General features: G+C 39.1%; 1 protein-coding gene across 5 annotated transcripts in view; it reads right to left on the reverse strand.

Moving 5' to 3' along the window:
• Positions 1-21,223, reverse strand: part of LOC116840519 (fibroblast growth factor receptor homolog 1-like) — an 85,248-nt gene that overhangs the window by 21,183 nt on the left and 42,842 nt on the right. For 4 of the 5 annotated variants that reach the window (XM_032807337.1, XM_032807333.1, XM_032807336.1 and 1 more), the window contains one exon: positions 8,563-8,699. In XM_032807337.1, the coding sequence (XP_032663228.1) occupies positions 8,563-8,641 (79 nt within the window). In that variant the 5' untranslated portion in view covers positions 8,642-8,699. Of the gene's footprint in view, positions 1-8,562; positions 8,700-19,408; positions 19,459-21,223 lie in introns of those variants that run through there. The other variant, XM_032807335.1, reaches the window with a different exon arrangement.

Raw genomic sequence — 21,223 nt, forward strand, 5'->3', positions numbered from 1 at the left:
CCCCCTAAACAGATCTTCATGATTATCACGATGTAAGATGATTAGTAATGAAGACCTTGTAACGTTTCTAATTACATTTATGCAGCAAATATATTGCATTGAGTTAATTGTTAAAGATGTATTATTTATCTTCAAAATAATGTAAAAATTCTGAAAAAATTTTAGATTTAATCTATATTGCATCTAAAAGTAACACGAATGATTTTATACATTGATATTAAATTAATATTAATATTAAAAATTGGAATTTTAGACATCTTTGGGATCTCTCTAAAACATAGTTTACATTTGTTTGGGGAGTAAAATCCTATAGAATTCAGAAGATTCCGCTAAGCATGACATTATATTTCTTTGAAGGTCGATTTTTTTAATCTTTTGGTATGTTAACTAACAGTTAAATCATATGTCTGTCTTTGTTCTTTAAAAAAAAGAAAAAAAAATATATATATATATATTCGCAATACAGTCGAATAATGACAATTTTTACACAATTTTATATACACAAGTTCTTCAAGAAATAAAACTTAAACATTTTAGACAAATAAATCTTTGTAGTAAATCTAAGTTGAAAATGTAGAGAGCCTATTAGAATAAGCGTTGAAAGGAAGTACGCATAGTAAAAAATTTATTTTATAATTTTGAAGAAAAACACAATATAGCTATAATAATTATTACAGGAAATAACAAGAGTTTCTTTTTTCTTTTTTGGGGATATGAGTGTCATATGAAGCACTCATATTAAAGGACGTAATCTTCGCAGATCGGCTAATAAAGTTGCTGCTAAATTTGCGTGCACCTGTCTACCTGAGTCCACGTTTCTTCACGAGGAGCTATCGTTAGTGCGGTCGAAGAATTTTCGAAATCGAGACGCCGAGCGCCTTTGATTACTTCATCGGGGAAAGCGCGTTTCGCGACGATCCTTTAACGATTTCCCTCCTTTCTCTTGATCGATCGATCCATCTCTCTGCTTTCTAGAAAAGCGAAACGGTCGCTTGACCCGTCGAGATCCTTCCTTGCGACAAAAGATCCGATATGCAGCGACGCGAGATCGACAGATAGAGAGTGGTCCGGGACAAACTGAGCGAGAAAAAGAGCCGCGTAGGATCAAGGAGCATCCTGTCCTGTTAGACACTTTAACGCATCGTCCGTTCGCGTTAAGGTATCGCGTTAATAAAGTACCTAAAGGGTCGGAGTATCCGCGTCTCTCTACTAGAAAGAGCGGGGGATAGAACGAGCGACCGACGAAACTGGCTGAGCGATCTAATTAAGATTCCGTTTCGCCCCGGAGCAGCCCTCCCTTTGACGGTCTTGCGGGAGGAGCGTGGAGAGGGGGAAGAAGAGGGTTAAAAAGGACGAAAAGGTCCGCGGGCCGAGAGCAGTGAGCGGATAGAAACGTCTGGATTCTTGACGGGCTCGAGTCCGAAGCGATCATCGCCGGGTACACATATCTAGCCGCATAATTACAACCTTAAAACGCATCGTTCGACTCGGCAGATTAAGGACTCGTTGCCGAAGAGCGCTCGTTATCTTAACGAGTGCGCCGAGCGAGTTTCAGTCCGCGGACGTATGTCGGCGAGAAGAATCCTGCTCGCGGAAAAGCTTCCGCGTCGGCTCAGTTTCCGGTTTACTGATGTTCCGCGATTACATTCACGGTCGGCAATTGCCCTCAGTCCTCGTAAAAGCGTCGAGATACAACTTTCTGGACACTTTTAACCTCGAATGCGTGTTTTTACGCGTGTGTGACGTGCCTTGGAATTTAAATGTTAATATACATATAGACTGAATATAATAATCCTGTGATATTGTAAGAATAAAAGCAGCGAAACAATATGTAGAAATATAAAATAAGGTAATATGTATAAAAATATAATTCTATAATCTTTTATAAAAGCCGACTCTTATAAATCATTGAAAAAGGCAAAAAGTTTTTTTTTTCGAAAAATTTGTTTTTTGAAAAAATTGCTGCTTTTGTTACTTAAAGAAAAAATATTTTAAAAGAAAATGTTTTATTTTATTTGAAGAGTAAACTACGGTTTTATTTATATGCTGTTTATTTTTTGTTTCTCTTGTATTTAATATTATCATAAATAAAAAAAATGTTTAAGGTCAGAGATTGTGAAGTAAAAACATACAAGAATTAGAGAGTAATCATAGAGTTTCAGATTTTTAAAAGTATCTTCACGGGGTATAAAACACCCTCTGTAATAATGTAATGATTACCATATAATCGATATAAAATTGCAATACAATATAACCTAAAAATATACAGAAATATATATAATCTGCTCTCAGATATTGTTTACAAACTCTGTCGACAGAACAACAACAGATTGCAGACACACATGACTAGGGATTTGTCGACAGGTCATGTTGAATTTGTCGTCAAACTGCTAACAGATTGTTTACTAGGTTCATTTACCTTCAGTTAAATGCACGCAATTATCTTCTTTATGGAAAGAAGCAAATGTAGCAGTTCCAAATAAACACGCATAAATTTTTCTAGACGAATTTTTCTACCCTTGGGAAAGAAATAAAGTTTATTATAAAATTCTTTTCGCGTATGTATAAAAATAAAACAAATTAATGTGTATCTATGTTATTATATACGTAATTTATTATATGCGTAATTATATTACCTGCGTTATTATATACGTAATTTATTATACGTATAATATGCGTTATTTTAACATCTTTAATTCTCAGCGTCAAGTCAACGCGTTCCTCCCGATCCGATCGGCCTTGGTTAAGGCCTCGAAAACGAGCCTCACGGCGGACGCTACTGTGTCGGTTGCATACCTAAGTTATAAACAAATATGTCATCGCCTTATATATGCCGCACGACCACGACGCGTGCACGGAAGCCGAGAAGTATGCTTTCCCGAAGAACGCTCGTCTTCACCTGATTTTCGTGATAGACGAAGCGAACGCGGCGAACGGGGTGGATGCGGGTGGTGGGCACGGGTCCAACGGAAAAACGTGAGTGACGCTCGAATCAACTGGCATAGACCGTCGTCGTCGTCGTCGTTGTCGGTCTCTTGGCGAAATCTCCTTCGCCAAGAGTCCTCCGTGTCGCGCTCTGCCCCGCTATCCCCCATAAATCGCACTCCGCTGCCATCTCTTTCATTGTCCAATTGGTAATATCAGCCGCGCTATTACGCTGTTGAATACATTTAATAGACAAAAGATTGGCAGTGGCTCTCAGCGCGCTCCTCGTCGCCGTCGGCCGCGCGTCACAGGCCCCCGCCTCTGAATTTAGTCCGAGAAAATGCGTTTCGTACACGGCGACGTACAAGCACGGTATATCGTTGGCGATTCGGTAATAGCGCTCGAGCAGAGCCCGGCTCGGCATTCAATGACCGGGCAATTGGACAATTGAGCTCAATCATAATAACGCTCATACGCATATCGTGCCACGAACCGTGTTTCGCCCGCCTGTTCGCGCATTTATTTACCGGAATATCGATTCCCTGCCGCGGCACCGAGAGAACACTCGTCGATAGTGCAGGGGAGACCGGGTCTAGAAGTCACACGGCCGTCAGCTGTCACAGAGCTCATATCTCACGTAAGAAATGGAGGAGCGTATCCTTTTCTATAGTAGAGGAGACCAAGGCTACATAGGTATGTTGCTTATGTGCTTTTCTTAACCTTTGGAGGGCCGGGATTTGAGAGGGCATATCCGTCTTAGTAAAGTGGTAAAAAAGGTATCTTATATCATGGATTGACCATACACTAAGTATCGATTAGCGCCAATATATTGGCTTTCCGGTCCGGAAGGGATCAGCCCGTATATAAAATTTCAAATTCGAAAAAAATACTTCTTTCACATCAATTTGTAAGTGTAAATATGCGTTTCCGATGTATTTTTCGACGTAGAATCCAAATCTGATGTCAAAAATACAATAAACCTGAAAACAACCCCTATAAAATTACAAAAACTACCCCTTTTATCACGTAATTTTAATTTTTTTTATTTGAAAGTGCAGATATTAAAAATTAATATTAAAAATTGCTAATAATATTAAGAAAATGAATATTTAATAAAAAAAAATTGAACAAGTTATTCTGGTGCGCCAAAATATTGGTTTTCCGGACCTCTAAAGGTTAATATTTGTCTTGAGAGGAATAATGGATACAAAAACGCGAAATGGTCCCTTTAGAACATAAATATTTTTCCCTGAGTTTCATTAAAGGGATATAATATTATAGTTAAGAAATAGAAAAAACTCATTTCGTAATAACAAAGTAAATTTTCAAGCCTCTCGAAATTTTCTGTTAATATTCTCCATCGTGACTGAATAAAATTAAACGTTGTGTTATTAGCTAAAATGCCTAGATCTCCTCTATAGCTCGCTTGTATCATGTCGACTGTACGAGATGGCTTGTGATGGAAACACGTAATATTTATAAACATTTTTTCAAAATTGGACGCAGTGAGCAAATTTTCTCTTGTCTCCACTCCTATTGAACCGTTAGGATTTCTGATTGCAATCTCTCTTTAGTTGTAAGAAATGTTATGGGTTTAGCTAATTTTTTCTGCGTTTAGCACAGTCTATAATCTCTCTTATTGCAAATGACCGTGCGGGTTAAGTTGACTCAAATTAAGTGGGATTATTTGTCACGCGTTGCGAGCCCGTCACATAGCTATGACGTGACTTACGCAAGAGCATGGAAGCATACGCAATAATGTATTATGTTATACATATTGCAACAGTCAGTCTGTGTCTTTTATATATATGTAGAAAGAAAGAGAGAGAGAGCGAGAGAGAAAGAGAGAGAGAGGGAGAGCTCCAAGTTATCATTACAAAGTTTGTGAGAATTATTATCCTCTTAGTTCAACGATATTTATGCCTGATCATAAGATATCACTAACTTTAATAAAACGTTTAAGATCTTAAAACAGAAATAATTTGTCATGTTTCCTTTACATAAAAGACATGTGACAAACAGTTCGAGGTACGAATTACATTTGCACGCGACTTTGCTTAGAATTTAATAATCTTTTTGTGTGTAAATATATATATATATATATATATATATATATATATATATATATATATATAAGGATATTTTCTTTCCTTTACCTAAAGAGTGTAATACTTGTATGTGAAAAAATGTACACGATATTAAAAAATATGGCATATTAAAAAATATGTACATTTTTTCCTTTTAATTGATATGACAACCAGACCTGGTTGTCTCTCTTTCACTATAATCCCCGACACCAAGAAGTCGCTCCCTGAATCCTCGAACTGACGATATTCCAGTGAGTTACGGCGACTTGAGGACTTGGTGATCGCGCGGGTACGCGTTTACGCGACGCACGTGGTACCGTCGATGAAGTTCCAACGAAATCTCTACTTTCGTGGCACGCACCTCCTACGGTGTATAGAGAAACCGAGAGAAGGCTTGGTACACAAAGCCATGTCTGTTCGCCAGATGTGCCCACCGAAATTTTCGGCCGGTCGCGGTTCTCTTTGACCCCTGCGGCCTCGGCTCGACTTTCGACGTTTGAGGGAAAATCGACATTTTTATTGTTCGAAACAATAAACGAGCCACTGCCATACGTGTTCTCCTAATTTCTCCCTTCGTTCACCAAACAACCGACACCGTAGTAGTAAGGCTGGGATTACGTCGTAGAGGATTTCGTAATCTGGTGGAACGTAGAAACGGCGGTGACGAAGACGACGAGTCGAGATGCTGGATGTTTTTAAGACTTTCACACAGAAATGCCCGTAATCGTAAACGTAAGACGTATTAAACTAAAGAACTCAGGATATTTTAATTCATTTAATCGAACAATTTAATCTAATAATTATAGCAAATATTGGTGAAATAATAGTCCTTCCAGTGCTTCAATTAGAAACATTTTTACCAATTCACTTCAAGAGAGCACCTTTCTGGTTTCCCACGTCGACTGACAATACCAAAAAAGTTAAAGAAAAAGTGTCATTAGGCAAAATGAGCGGAAAACTCGTCGCAGTTGCTGTCTCCTGTGACTGAACGTCTCGATAACACAACTCACGCACACGACGTCGTAGAATGCCGTTGAAGTCGCGACGCGCTGGTGGAAATTCGCGAAATTATGCACCGGCGAAACCCTCGGACTTTCGCATGCGACACTCGATCCCAGTGTATTTCCACTCACATCGCACTCCTGTTCTTCGCGGCTACGATTCAATTATCAGCTTTTCCCGACGAACTCGTACGTGCGCGCCGTCGTCGGCGGGACGCCTCGCGCATATGTATCGCGTGTTAGCTATTTAAGTCGAAACCGCGCTGACACTTTGTTGCCGATTAATGTTCAACGGGTGGCAGAGAAGGGGCAGAGTGGCAGACGTGACTGCCACGATCGCCTCTGGCGCGGTCGCCAAAACTGCAAACCGGCCGGTCGGTATCCACGGAAGCGCGTGCGTGCGGCAATTAATAAGCGCCAGCATGACGATAATTATATCCCGCGCGGAACGTAATTACCGCGGCGGCGTGTGCCGACGGTCGTTTATCGTGGCGGAGAGAAATCACTCGTCACTGATAGCGGCGTCCGCAATTGCGCGACCAACCTCTGTCATTCGCCGCAGGATCTTTCGCTCACACTTAACCCTTTCGCTACTAACGGGGCTACACGTCTTCCCTAGCATTAATAGTAATCTTATTCGAGGGAATAAACTTCTTCCTTGGCATTTTGTTCAGAGCTTTTTAACATCTTTTGAGATTTCCGTTCTCTGAAATTCACAATTGAGGTTCTTCGACCTCAGCACAGCGATTGAAAATTTAAAATGTGATATAACGAATACTATTGCAAATACATGTTCACCATAAAATTCCACAAAAAAAAGTTAAATTTCGCCGCATGATTGACAGATGTCATATTTATATTCGCTGCTGTCATATTTATATTTCGAATGGCAGAATTTTTATTATCATTTTCAGTGATTTTTAACTCGATTTCTTTACAAGAAATTTGAGTAAGTTTCTTTGATCTCAGCATTATATGCTCGAATATTAGAAATATAATGAACATTATTGCGAATAAATCTTCATAAAATTTCACAAAAAAAAAAGAAAAACCCCATTATACATGATTGACAGATGTCATATTTATGTCACATTAAAATGAAATTATCTTCTGATTTCAATAAATTCCCGGCGAAATTGAGCCTGAGTGAAATATTCGCTTTTATAATTCCGAGTGGCAAGTATTGCGCTATCTTATCGAGTGATTTTTCATTGGTTTCAAGACTTCACTGCGAGCGATTCAAAGCGAATGCCTTCGGTCTCGGTACGATCGGAAGTTCATCATCGATCAAATCCGAGCGGCACATGCATCAATCGATTCTCAACAGCTGCGGACGACTCCTCCGGCATCTCGCGGACCGACGTGCTCCTTTTTCTCATTCGTACTTCCGCTTTCGCCCGTTCGCTTTTACCAGCTTCCTCGTGGCCGTTGCGCGCGTTCCCCGGCGCTTCTTCCACGCGCTATTTTTCACGTGGCGCGCGATCCGCGCTTGCCACGCTTGTGTTGGTTCCTTTTTCAATACGAAAATACAGCGGCGTCGGCGATGATGCTGCAGACTTCCTTTACAAATCTGCGGCTCGCTACGAGGCTCGCGCGCGTACCAGCCGCGTCGTCTCTCGCGGCATTCGCTAGTTCCGATTTTACACACGTCGGAGAATTTACTGTGACGAGGGGAAGGGGGTGCATCGTAACCCGAGTGATAACGAAGCTCACTCGCTGACGACGATTCCGGTTTCTCGGCATTTCTAGCTTCGCGATATCTGTATTGTATTTTTAGATGAGCCTATGGAATTTCTATTGCGCGCAATTACGCCTTCGCTTGCCCTCGCGAGAGCGTTCCCAGAAGACGTCGTGAGGGCGCTTCTTTGAATTAACGGGCCTCGAAATATAATTCGACTAAATCATTAATAACCGCGCGTTCTACGAATTAATAACTCGCGGACGTGAGTCAGTTGTGTCGCGACTTGAAATTGATTGCGCTTCGTTTTGCGCGGCACAGATTCTCAAGGAAGTGTCTTCCTTGAGACACACACATATCCACAACAAGATGTCAGATATTATTATCGTGTCGGACATTATTATCCTGTCAGACATTATGATTTTCCCATTAAAAGTTTTAGGTGTTTTGCACCAGCAACCGCGGTTGCAACGTATATCACTTTGTGAGGATTATTTGTAAGGTTAAGACTATCTTCTAAGAATCTTCTAAGAATAAGAGGAATAAGAGGATATCCTCTAAGAATAAGAACATGATATTTTTTCGGGCGCAATCCGACAGATATCGTAATTCTTTCAAGATATGTATGTAATTAAAAAATAAATAAATGAAGAAATCAACACGTTGACTTCCACTGATTATCTCAATGCTCAACTCAACTCTGACTCGCCAAAGATAAGATAAATAAATGCAATTCGCGATGCATATACACGCGTTGGCGCGTTTCACTGGCTCTTATCGGCTACATATTAAATTTGTTATGTCACGTATATACAGTCGGTTACGTTTTTATCGCCACGGAAGTCAGCGTGTTAAAGTCGTGTCGTCTCACCTAGCCGAGCAACTCGCGCTAGTCCGGCATCCAGGATCTCGAGGAGCATCAGGAGAACAGGGTAGACCCACATCGCCATTTCGATTCGTTCGACACCGGGTATGTGCAGCTAGTGTGATCGTGGCATTGGGGACTTCCTGAAACAGAAACCGTGTGGAGAGTTTATTTACCTTTCCTTCGCTCTCTCACTCTCTCGCGTGCAGCACGATCGAGTAACACGCACAGATTCTTTCGGCGATGACTCTTTCGAAAACAACGGAAGCGATGATTCTCTTCTAATCGGACAATCACCGCGCAGATATGACGCAAAAAAAAAAGAGAGGAGAGAAGAGATGATACAGGCCTTAGTCGAGTCGACGAAGATCGAAAATAAATCGAGAGGAACGTTCGACGTTCCCGCGAGTCTCGTTGGCAAATCTTCGTCGTGACTCTAACCGGTTCTCCCCCACGATTGAACAAAAGAGAGAAGTAATCATTTAAGACAGTAGAAAAGCTGAGAGACGCCAAGTAGTCAGTAAAGAAGCCGCGCCATTGCGACGAATTATTAATAATGGCGAAGCAAAATGCTCGTTCCCTTCCACGTTTCGTCCTTTTCTTCGGTCGCCCGACCTCGTCGTATTTTTCTCTGTTTCGCGAAGAGAGAAAGAGAGAAAAGAGAGAGAGAGAGAGAGAGAGAGAGAGTCTCTCCACACTGGCCGACGGCCAAAGCCGAAAACATGGTGCACTCGCCGAGGACAAGCGACCAACGGTTTTAGACACGACGACCACGTTGAAATACGGCCCTGAAGAGTGCGGACGCGTGCGTGCGGATCGACGCGACTTTACGCACGTGCTTCCCATACCGACGCATTCGCCGACCGATCTAATGCGACGTTAAATCGCCGACATCGTAAATTAGTCCCGATCAACACAGTATCAATTAATTTTTCCTCGTATGATTCGACCGACGCGGAAAAATGACGAACGATAAGAACGAGTCAATTTGCACGAGAGCGTGCGACGCAATTGCAGAAGAAAGTGACTCATAATAAAGGAGAAATTAATAAACGGAATAAATCAGAGCTATCTTGATTGACAAACAATACTCTTGAGGCGAACCTACATGAAAAAAAAAGATTTCGTTGAATTAACCAAATATCTGGTCGAATATGAACGATCCAGAAATCCCGATTGAAGTAACCCGAATTCTGTTTAAGTTAACAAAATTTTTGGCAGACTAACCAAACATGTTTGGTTATTTAACTAGACATGGTTAAATAACCAGACATGTTTGATTAATCTCCCAAAAATCTTGTTAACTTAAACAGAATTCGGGTTACTTCAATCGGAATTTCTGAATCGTTCATATTCGACCAGATATTTGGTTGATTCAACCAGATCTTTTTTTTTCGTGTAAATATAAAGTCTTTCTTAGAATTTGGACTTTCATTCAAAACGAGTGCAAGGTGGCAGTATTTTCACTCAAAATAGAGCGATAGTGAATTAATGTTTCGCTCAAACTTGGAATGAATTCTGATTTCACATGAGTAAATGTTTTAATCGATTAAAGTGAATATGTTTTTGTGACGATAGAGTATAACGTCAAATAAAGGATTTTCAATCTTTAGACATTAAAGCATAAAGTCAAAAATCGTACCCAAGTAGAACAAAAAATTACGTTGACGTGAAAATGACGCGAAAATTAAATTGTGATCAAAAAGTGAGTTTTTAGTCACTTTCTGTTGTGAGTCATTTTCTCGCCATTATGACACATTACTTTCCGTTGTGAGTCATTTTCTCGTCATTTTGACACATCATCCTGATTTTTTGTTCCGTCTGGGTACAGTCTAAAGCTTGATCTATAATGTGTTATTTGTCTCTTGTTTCTTTTTCTTTATCCCTTTTTGACTCATACCTTAAACCTTTAACTAAAAAAAAGACAGAAAACAAGAAATAGGAAGTAAAGAGCACATTGCAGATTAGGCTTAAGGAAGGTCCAAGCATTTTTGGCTCTTCGTTTATGTCAGATCCAATTTCAAGTAGAAATATTTACTCGACGATTTAGAATGAAGAATTCATTCTATACGAATAAAAAATGACTCTAGTAACTCTGTGCCTATTTTTCTAATAAAATTTTATTCTAAGAACTTACAAGTTACTTGTACAAAGAACCTTACTTGTAATTAGAGCATGTGCATGAGTTTTATAGTTGATGAAACAAACCAAAAGCGTTGTTTTCAATCAATATATAAGTCAAGATAATTTAAATCGACATAATTACTAAGTCTAGATGTTTCGATCTTTCTGTGAACCCTCATCAATAGCAGAAAACAAAAGTCTAATCACATAAAACAGGTTAGCTATGGTGATTACGATGAAATGATAACAGTAAAAGATACACGAGTGTGTTGATAACATAGAATGAGAAGTGAGATCGTATACGAGATTCAGTGGCAGACGTGACAGTGCGAGAGTATTTATTTTTAATAGACGACGACGCGCGCACACGCTGTCTGTTTTCCCGCGCTGCCGTTAATGGCCGTCGAGAATGAGACTTGAGAGCGACGGATTGTTTTCCTTGAGACACCCTAACGACCATGCGGACACGTCTTCCGCTATCTACCAAAGGAATGGAGAAAGACAAGGAGAGACAAAGAGAGAGAGAGAGGGAGAGTGGACGGGAGAGGGAGAGAGAAAAAACGAGACTCCAGAAGAAGAATACGCGCCTGTGTAAAAGCTGATGGGGGAAGAAGAAATGACGAATCCGGCGAGCGACGATTAATAACCGACCCTCGGCTCTCGAGGGGGCCGTGGAATCTCACGGATTTCTTAGTGTCGAGCTCGCCCGACGTTCCTTCGGGACGTCGGCCCCCATCACCTGTTGCATCGATGAAAAAGAGAAATGTGTACACCCTCGCTGCCGTCGAAATTCGTCGATGCTTTTCGTTCTGTCGCCCCCTTCCCTCCCCCCTCTCTCTCTCTCTCTCTCTCTCTCTCTCTCTCTCTCTCTCTCTCAACTCTCGCCGCCAGTATCGTTGTCAGAAAGTTTTCCCCAGAGCAGGCCAGAAAAAGGCTCGTAACAGGAGAAGCAGGCAGCCGGTAATATGAAGTAGAAAAACGTTGTCCTCGACAACCCCGAAACGATTTAGTTTGCGAACCATTCGAAGAAACCTGGCGACCACAGATTGTCGAGATAAAAAATCTCAGAAATAATAGTCGCAGAGTCGATAACAATGAGTATTTTTTATAGAATAGTTACGTCAGTTCGTACCTGTTTGTTTGTTTACCAGATCAATTCCCGGAAAGAAATAAAAAAGTATTAGTCACCCGGTGAAACGCGTAGGATTCACATGAGACCTCGAAAGGTCGGCCAGCAGGTTTATTCTGTGACTTACGACGACAATGTTATCGTCAAATTCGTCGTTTCGGTACGATATACGGTAGAAAAGTCTGCGCAGTGACTACGTAAACGATAACTACATTGTCTGTCATGAACTAGCACAGTCATCTCAGTGAAGAGTATACTGATTGTACTTTAGATAATACTTGCCTGCGCCTATTGTTTTCTTATTTAGACTGGATATCATGGGAATCCTTATTGATTTGATTGATCGATCGATTGCGGATAATGGATTAAGATATACAGGGTGTTGAAAAAAAAGGGTCACATATTTTGATAGCAGATAGTATTGATCAAAACAAGAAGAAAAGTTCTAATTAACATGGGTCCTAAGACTAATATCTTCTAAGATACAAGCTATTTTGTTATTTGAGCTCTTTGTCATTTTCTTATTAGTCGTGTCATCCTTAGAATGCAATGAACAAAGGAGTAGGGGAGGGTGGGGTACAATGGGGATATCTTTTTTCTAGGTGCCTTAAAAAATAAAAAATTAACAAAGAGAGATAAAGAAACAATTTTTATTTTAATATGAAATGTAATCATTTATCTTCCATAAAAAAACTGAAGTAAAGAAACTGAATGTATGATAACAAAATAAAAACTCTTTTTTTACAAAAAACAAAAAATTTTAATGCTGACTCAGCATTAGAGGAGGTGCTCTATGTGATTGCCATTCACTCTCACGCATGTTTCAGCCCTACGTCTTAGAGAATCACGCACTCTTTCAAATCACTCTAACTTCATTTCTCTCTCCTGATATTTACGTTTAGTTCGCAATTTCATATTAAAATTTCACATTAACATTTCATATTAAAATAAAAATTGTTTCTTTATCTCTCTTTGTTAATTGTTTATTTTTTAAGGCACTTAAAAAAAAGATATCCCCATTGTACCTCACTGTCCCCTACTCCTTTGTTCATTACATTCTAAAGATGACACGACTAATAAGAAAATGACAAAGAGCTCAAATAACAAAATAGCTTGTATCTTAAAAGATATTAGTCTTAGGACCCATGTTAGTTAGAGCTTTTCTTCTCGTTTTGATCAATACTATCTGCTATCAAAATATGTGACCCTTTTTTTTCAACACCCTGTATATGTATATGTTATTAACATGTGAAATATGTTAAGGACGGATGGATTACGTTAATATGTTAACCCACTTAATAAATATTTGTTAATTTTTAAATATTTTTTTCTCAGTGCAAAGTCGGAGAGTCTTCACTGAAAATCGACGAATACTCACTCATCATCAGCGAAATATTTCTTTTATCGATTCACTTTAAGAGAGTAACGTAATAATTTCCAGAACGACACTGTCGTTTTCAAAGTTGCAAGATTGGTTTACTGAAGTTGGTATAAAAGCGAATGTCACGTTTCACGAATTAAAATACTTTCGCGCGGATACTCTCGTTCGCGCGTATTCCGCCGACTGGCATTCGGGCGGGAATAAATCGGACGAGATCGCTCGCGAAAATATGCGCGCGTCGCCAATATTAGAGAAATTTCATATTTCGGTGCAACGTCGCACTAATAATTCGGCGATTTTAGTAACGCGTGGGTCGCGGAATTTCGAGCAACGTCGAGCATTCGTCCATCGCCCACGAAGCAGCCCGAAAAGGGCTAAGTTATTGCAGTTTATAAATAACTGATCGTATTTTCTTATTAGTTCAGTTATTGGAACATTTACTTTACCTGCCGAGAAAGATCCTCCAGGAGATTACTATTCAATCAATTGCTTTGACTTATCTCAACCGAATTTAATCAAAGCTAAATATTCAAATATCCAAATTTTTTCTGTCACGATAACAAAAATACTGTTTCCTGTTACCAAGTTATCGCCCGAATTGGTCCCCGTTCTGTTACACGAATTGGAATATTTTCCTTCTCCGTGCGAATTGAAGTGTGTCGCTATCCAGCCATCTCCTACGCGCGCGCTATTCTAATTTAAACGCGAGCATACCTGACAATTCAACAGACGATAAAAGCGCGAGGTATTCTGTATCGTTTCGCTATTAACTGCTTTACGATCTCGCGATCTCACGTGCGGCTCAAGTCACGTCGAATTTCAGTAACGTCGTGGCGTCTCGCCATCGATATCAGAGAAACGGAAACGAAGGTATCGCGTACGCTGTTTACGAATGCATTCGTGCTGCGCGCCAACTTAACGTTACGTAGGATTTAGTGCTCGATAAAAGGGAGCATCGTTCGTGCGCGCCCACTTACGACTTCGAGTTTATAAGCACGACGCCTCCGCATTCTATGTGAAGTCCGTTAAGAAACAGTTTCTTTTCTTGACCATAATTTAGAGTAATTATTTCTCTGTGTTGATTATCGTTACCAAATACAAAATACTTTTTCTCAGGGTACTCGGAAACAACAGCAGAGTTGGCCCACACATGAATCTGGTTGGCACAATAGTAAAATACGGAACAATTAATCATGTGGTTGCTGCAATCACAGAATAATTGCTGAGTTGGCGTGCAGCAGCTGGCTTTTACCTGTCTGTATAATTATCAATAGTCTTCCCCGTTTGATTGAATATCCGCGACACTTTAGCGAGTAAATTGGCGGACGGGATTTTCTTCTCAGACCGGTTCAGCCTCGTAAAGCTACCTTAACGAGCGCCATAAACGTTCAGTTTTCTCCGCGCCGTCAAATTGGATCAAACGGCGATCGCGAAATTCCTCAGCCAACGCGCTCACCTTTTATGTATAAATCCCGCGGAAAATGGCGTTTCTCACTCGAGCCAACGTCCGCGGCCTGGCGTTCTACAACGTTTTATTGGAATTTTGCGCCGGTGCTTAATGCAGAGTGCTTCGAGATTTATGCCGACTTCCGATCGCGCGGACGCAAGGGCAGTGCCTCACATTTCATCGCCGCGATATGACCGTCGTCGTCCTCATCATCATTATCATCATCATCATCATTCCTGCACCTTCCTTTCTTCTCCTCTTCTTCTTTTTAACCGTCCCCTTCCAGAGATACGTGTTTTATAGCCGGAATCGACTGTATCTGTCTCCTAATATTTTACTATTAGGTTGATTCATAAGTTCGTGCGAATGTTTCAATAAAATTGTAGTGCATTTTATTCTTATTAAGAATAATTTTAATTATTAACATATACGTCATTCTATTTAACCTTTTGCCGTCTTTCACGTAATTTTATAATTTCCCTCTTGTAAAACTCTTGTGTTTTTCCGACAAAGAAATGTTCCAAGTGATTTTCGTGCTTTCTTACCAGTTTAGTTATTGGGACATTTAAATCACAAAATATATTCCAAAGTGTCAGCTATTAAAACATATATATATATATAGATAGTCAACTGTATGGAATTATTTTCCTGATACCAACATGTGGATGCCAACTAGATAAAAATGCGCACGAACTTATGGATCAACTCGATATTTCAACTCTCGCGAAAACCTTTTCGCCGACTTATCCCTTGCCCCTTAAGCAATTCGTGCTCCTCGAGGACGATCGACAAAAGCTCGTTGGCAGATCTCGACATCTTTATATCCGCTCGGGTTCGCTTAAAAGTGATCGCGAACCGGTTCATAAAGACCGTCATAAAGTAACCACGTCGCACGGTAAGTGTGATTTCATTTTTCTTTTCGCATGTTTCAAGAATCGGCACGGCGTGCGCGGATTCTCGTAAACAGCCGGCCGAATACAGCAGAATAGAGCGTACTTTACGGCGTGTTAAGGCCATCACACAAAATTCCGTAAGAACTTAAAACGTAAGCGTAAGCGTAAAGAAATCGACCAATCCCAATCGAGCACTCGGCTCTTCGTAGCCTCTCCATTACGAAGAGCCGAATACTCAATTGGGATTGGTCGATTTCCTTACGCTTACGATTTAAGTTCTTACGGAATTTTGTGTGTGATAGCCTTTACTGACCGCACTCGCTGCCACGATATCCCAGAGAATAATAGACCCCGGTCTCTCGGGTTCGAGGCTAGAATCTCCTCCAGCGCGTCTGGTTCTCGTCGAAATCGTAACGAAAGCCATGCATTCGCGCGAGACTGCGTTTTCTCGCCTCGTATAGATATCTCATCGACACAATCGCCCCATACATTCGTATACGCGCACGCGTTTCTCTTCGTTCTTCCTCGTAATTTTCAATTATAACGCGCCGAGTGCTCGGTATCTCGAAAACCGTCCCGAATAAACACCCCGATAGACTTTTACGATTATCACATCGTGCAAAAAAAGCACTTTGGTCAGATTAACCAATTTTTTGGTGAAGTATTTAACAAGACTTCATAATTTCAATGAAATTATGATAAATTCAACCAGAATTTCCTGGTTCGTTGATATTTCACCAAGAAAACTGCCAATTCCGCCAATTTCTTTCCAAAATTGCTGACAAAAATTGCGATTCTATTTTATACTTAAATTAGCTTTGTTTTTGACACGACAAATATGTAAATGCCAAAATAGATGCAACTACTATTTTTCAAAGAAAATAGTTGAATTTACTAGGATTCAGAATGTACTTCGAATAAATTTGATGACTCATGGTAGACTTGCGGAAATAAAAACTGATAAAATACTTGAAACGTAACATTACAAGAATTAACATTTAGATAGAATACATAGTACGTATTGTTCTGTAATCTTGCAGATTAAATCGCACCTAGCATGAAGGAATTCAAAGTACCTCGCAATGATAATTCGAGTTTAATTTCACCTCTTCCTTCTTGATAAACCGTAAAACCGTAAAAGAGCAATCGTAAATTTATAATAATTAATTTAATGCGTACATTAATGCGATATGCATATATATTAATTCGTTGAATTAATTCAATGAATGAACATATTTATGAAAAAATATGTTCCCTTCATCAAAGTAATTAAAAGAATTGTAAAGTTCTCACCATCGTTTCGCGTGGTAATAATCAGAGAAGTCTATCTGGACGAAAGAAATAGTCGAAATTAATTCAATATTTCATGCTAAATGTAATATGAAAATGTGAATGCAACTTTTAATAAATTTGTAGCAACAATATAATAAAAGAGTTATATTATTGTGTGATATAAACTTAATGGTGTAAATTTAATGATGAGTTCAGTGAAGTATATTCGCCTCGCGCGCGCGTAAATGCAATTAAAAAATTGTAGAGTTTCCAAACATCGATGGTCTCGCGACGTGATAAGTGTGAAAGTTTATCTGAGCGAGCAGACGAAGTCGATTCCATTAGCGGGTCGAGAATCTGACGCCGGCAGAACATGGAATTCTCTCGTGTTCTCGCGCGGCTTGAAACTTTTCGACAAGACATTCTCTTGAAACAAGACCGCGATATATATACACACACACGCGCTACGCGCGCTCGTAAGTGTTTTCGCACCCATGGGAGTATTTTATTTATAGGAGTAATTCTATTTTCGGATCTCGGAACGATGATTCATCGCTGTTATATCCGTCCACTGTCGCTCACCTCAAAAATGCTCATTGTCGTATTTTCGTGAAATACGAGAAAACGAAGCGGGTGGGCGAGTATTTACGTGCGTGCGAAAATCGCGATATTTTCCCGTGTTTACTATCTCAATTAGCAGCTTAGCTCAGCGTTTTACTCGTGGCGATAACCGCGACGACCGAGTGATCGTTACGCGCAATGCAAGGATCTAAGCAAAAAATCTGGCCGGAAGTCGAATCTTATGCGCGAATGCTGGATCTCCATTATTATTATTGATCTCCTATATTATTAGTGTATTTTTATCTAACATATTGGTTGCTGAGTAACCAACATTAACACTAACTTGTAATATTTTTTACGATGCTTCAACTGAGAACGCAACAAATTTTTACGTGATAGTATCTTTCTTCCTTTTCGGCAAAAATCACTATTATTTAAAAATTTGTTATTTTAACAATATGGAGAGTTACCATTAAGAAGTAAATAGGACTCTTTTATCATATCATTTTTCGACAGGATTTTATTGTACTTCCCGACATTGCTTGAATATCTTTTGAAGATGTATATTTTAAGCTCTTTTCGCGTAATTTATTTTACACTTTAAAGAAATTGCAAAAATTTGCAGGTTTTAGGAGAAAATCGACAGTATGTAGCTTGACCGAGCTTTCTTTAAATATAGATAGTATTATGTAATAAAATGTTCACATAGCGAAAGTGTAGAACGTATTATGAAAAAGCTTTTGATTTGTTCCGATTCATATCGAGTTTACGCAAAATTGCGAGTAAAAAGATCATATATTTACGTAATGACGTCGTAAAATTTGTAAATTATCAGATGATCTGATAATTGTATCTATATGTAACTGATGAACTTATTTTAATTAAAATATCGCAAGTTTCAATTCGAAACATACAGAGTATTGGCCAGGAATATCCAAAAATCTCGCACTGTGCGGCGTTAAAGTAACAGCACGAAAGTTTCTGGGAAAAGTGCCGGCGCGACGCGTAAGAGTAAGTTTTGAATTATACATTCGCCCACGTCAACACCATGAAGCCGAGGTCCCGGACCTACGTCACGATAATTACGGGTGGTCGAATCCTTCGGACCGTAGGCCGCCGCGATGAAACAGGTTGGAGCGATTTCATTCAATTTGTCGAGGGTCGGAGCACGCTCCTCCCTTCCCGTAGAGATCCCTCGTAGATCTCGGCGAGATTCCCGATAATCTCCTACGGATGCTACGGCGAGCAGGGAAAGGATCGTCGCGGCACTTAAACATTCGCGCATAAATCAAGACGCGCTTCCTGGCTGCACCAGGAGCGGCTCACGGAGCGGTCGTCTCTTAGCCACGCCTGGACTTTCCTCCAAGCCTTCTCCCCTTTTCCGGCCCGAGTGCAACCCTTCAAACCCCTGAGAGCGCGATTTTCACGCACGAGAAACGGTAACGAAACATAATTTAGGGGAGACCAGGGCTAGATGCCCTACATTTTAGAGTTTCGAAGTTGGAACTGCTCAGGCGACTAATTGCTATGACTGATTGTATAAGCACGATAGAGGCAAGCTTCTATGTATTAATGCTCGCTATGATCTTGTTAACGTATATTTTATTCAAAAAATAGGCAAAAGGGCAATTAGAGTTCAAGCACAGGACTAATAGTGCTATATACCATATGGGTAAAAACCTACCTTGTGTTAGGAAATCGTGTAATATTTATTGAACATAAATAATCAATATAAAACAATCATACGTTTCGGCTCAACCATGAACCCTCTTCAGTGATAATAAAACTCAAGGTATACGACACGAACGCATTACAATTAGTAAAAAACCTGCGCAAATTGACATGAATGTTAGTCGCAATATTAAAGCCGACAAGACCGTTACCGAAATAATATTAAATAATAAATTAATATTGAGAAGTAGCCGTCATAATTATAAAAAACATATAATATATAAAACAATATAAATATATAAAAATATATAAATAAAATAAAAATAAGTAAAATTGAAATATAATAAGTAATTAAAACTGACAATATAAAATACCTTTGTTGAGTTCAGCTAAAAGTAAACCGATCCTGTCAACGATAACATCGCCACGTCTTCGAAATACAAATAATTACAAATTTATATGCCTAGCATTAACAATGCGGAAACGACTTGTGGAAGAGAAAGAAATCAAAACAAAGTTTATTTTCAAAACAAGCCGCAGTAGCTGGTGCCCAAATATTCAGTATCCTTTTGTGAGTTAAGACCTTGCTTCTGAAATTTGATGAAAATCATTTCTGAGATCAGGCGTTTTAAGTAAAAGCGTTCCTCATGTAAAACTTTGACATGATCCCAATCAAAATCATAGTTCTTCCTCAAACAATGTTCCTGTATGGCCGTTAACTCCACCGTAGAACTCTTAGGAGTTCTCCTATGCTCACCAATACGTGTAGAGAGTCTTCTACTAGTTTGACCAACGTAAGAAGCATCACAGCCACTGCATTGCAACCTATATACAACGTTATTATGGAAACCAAGAGGCAACCTGTCTTTATGCACACGAATTAATCCTGATAATTTATTAGTGCAAGAATAAGCAATATCTGTCAAATTATTTCTAAAAAGCTTTGTCAGTCTTTTCGAAATTGAATCACAAAATGGTAAGGTAAAATATTTTTTATCAGAAGCTGTCAAATTTGTTTCTACTGTCTCTGTACCTCGTCCACCATTCACAATAAGAAACCTCAGTCTACGTTTAATAACTTTAAAAATTAAGTCAAGAGGATAATTATTAGTAATTAACGTCAAAATGATAAAATCCAAATTTTTCTTATGGAAAGAAGGATGATTAAGATAAAACATCCTATCAACCAAGCCAATGTTAATGCTAGGCATATAAATCTGTAATTATTTGTATTTCGAAGACGTGGCGATGTTATCGTTGACAGGATCGGTTTATTTTTAGCCGAACTCAACAAAGATATTTTATATTGTCAGTTTTAATTATTTATTATATTTCAATTTTACTTATTTTTATTTTATTTTATATGTTTTTTATAGTTATGACTTCCCAATATTAATTTATTACTTAATATTATTTTGGTAACGGTCTTGTCGGCTTTAATATTGTGATTAACATTCATGTCAATTTGCGCAGGTCTTTTACTAATTGTAATGCGTTCGTGTCGTACACCTTGAGTTTTATTATCACTGAAGAGGTTGAGCCGAAACGTATGATTGTTTTATATTGATTATTCATGTTCAATAAATATTACACGATTTCCTAACACAAAGAAGGTTTTTACCCATATGGTATATAGCACTATTAGTCCTGTACTTGAAGTCGAATTGTCCTTTTGCCTATTTTTTGATTGATATCTTCGTTTGTGAGTTATTTCTTTCTTTAAGTATATTTTATTGTGTAATAATCAAAATACGAACGTGCAACAATGGTTATCCAACAATGGTAACCACGTGCAACACGTGGTTATCTTATCCTGGTATTGGATTTAATTGCCCAATAACGCGGGATAAGAAGGCCATGTATAAAATATGTATTCTGATTAGTAGTTCCAGAGTCTCTCTCCTTCCCCGCGAAAGATCTCCACTGCCCTTTTGCCAACTTTCAATTATAAGTTTAATTATAGGTCAATTTTACTTCGTTTGCTCATATGCTCTATTTCAATCATTTTATGAATGAAAACTGTGTTTATTACCAGAAACAGTACATACATTTGCAAGAAATTTCATTCTAATTAGTAACATATCACCTAATTTTATTCAGTTCACGATAAAGAATATTAATAAAAAATTTCGAGAGACTCGAAAATTTTCTTCGCTATTTTCTTTGCAAATCAGTTTATTCTATTTCTT

Source organism: Odontomachus brunneus, unplaced genomic scaffold (assembly GCF_010583005.1).
Source record: "Odontomachus brunneus isolate Ranch 3 - 2012 unplaced genomic scaffold, Obru_v1 Obru_scaffold_010, whole genome shotgun sequence".
NCBI lineage: Eukaryota > Metazoa > Arthropoda > Insecta > Hymenoptera > Formicidae > Odontomachus > Odontomachus brunneus.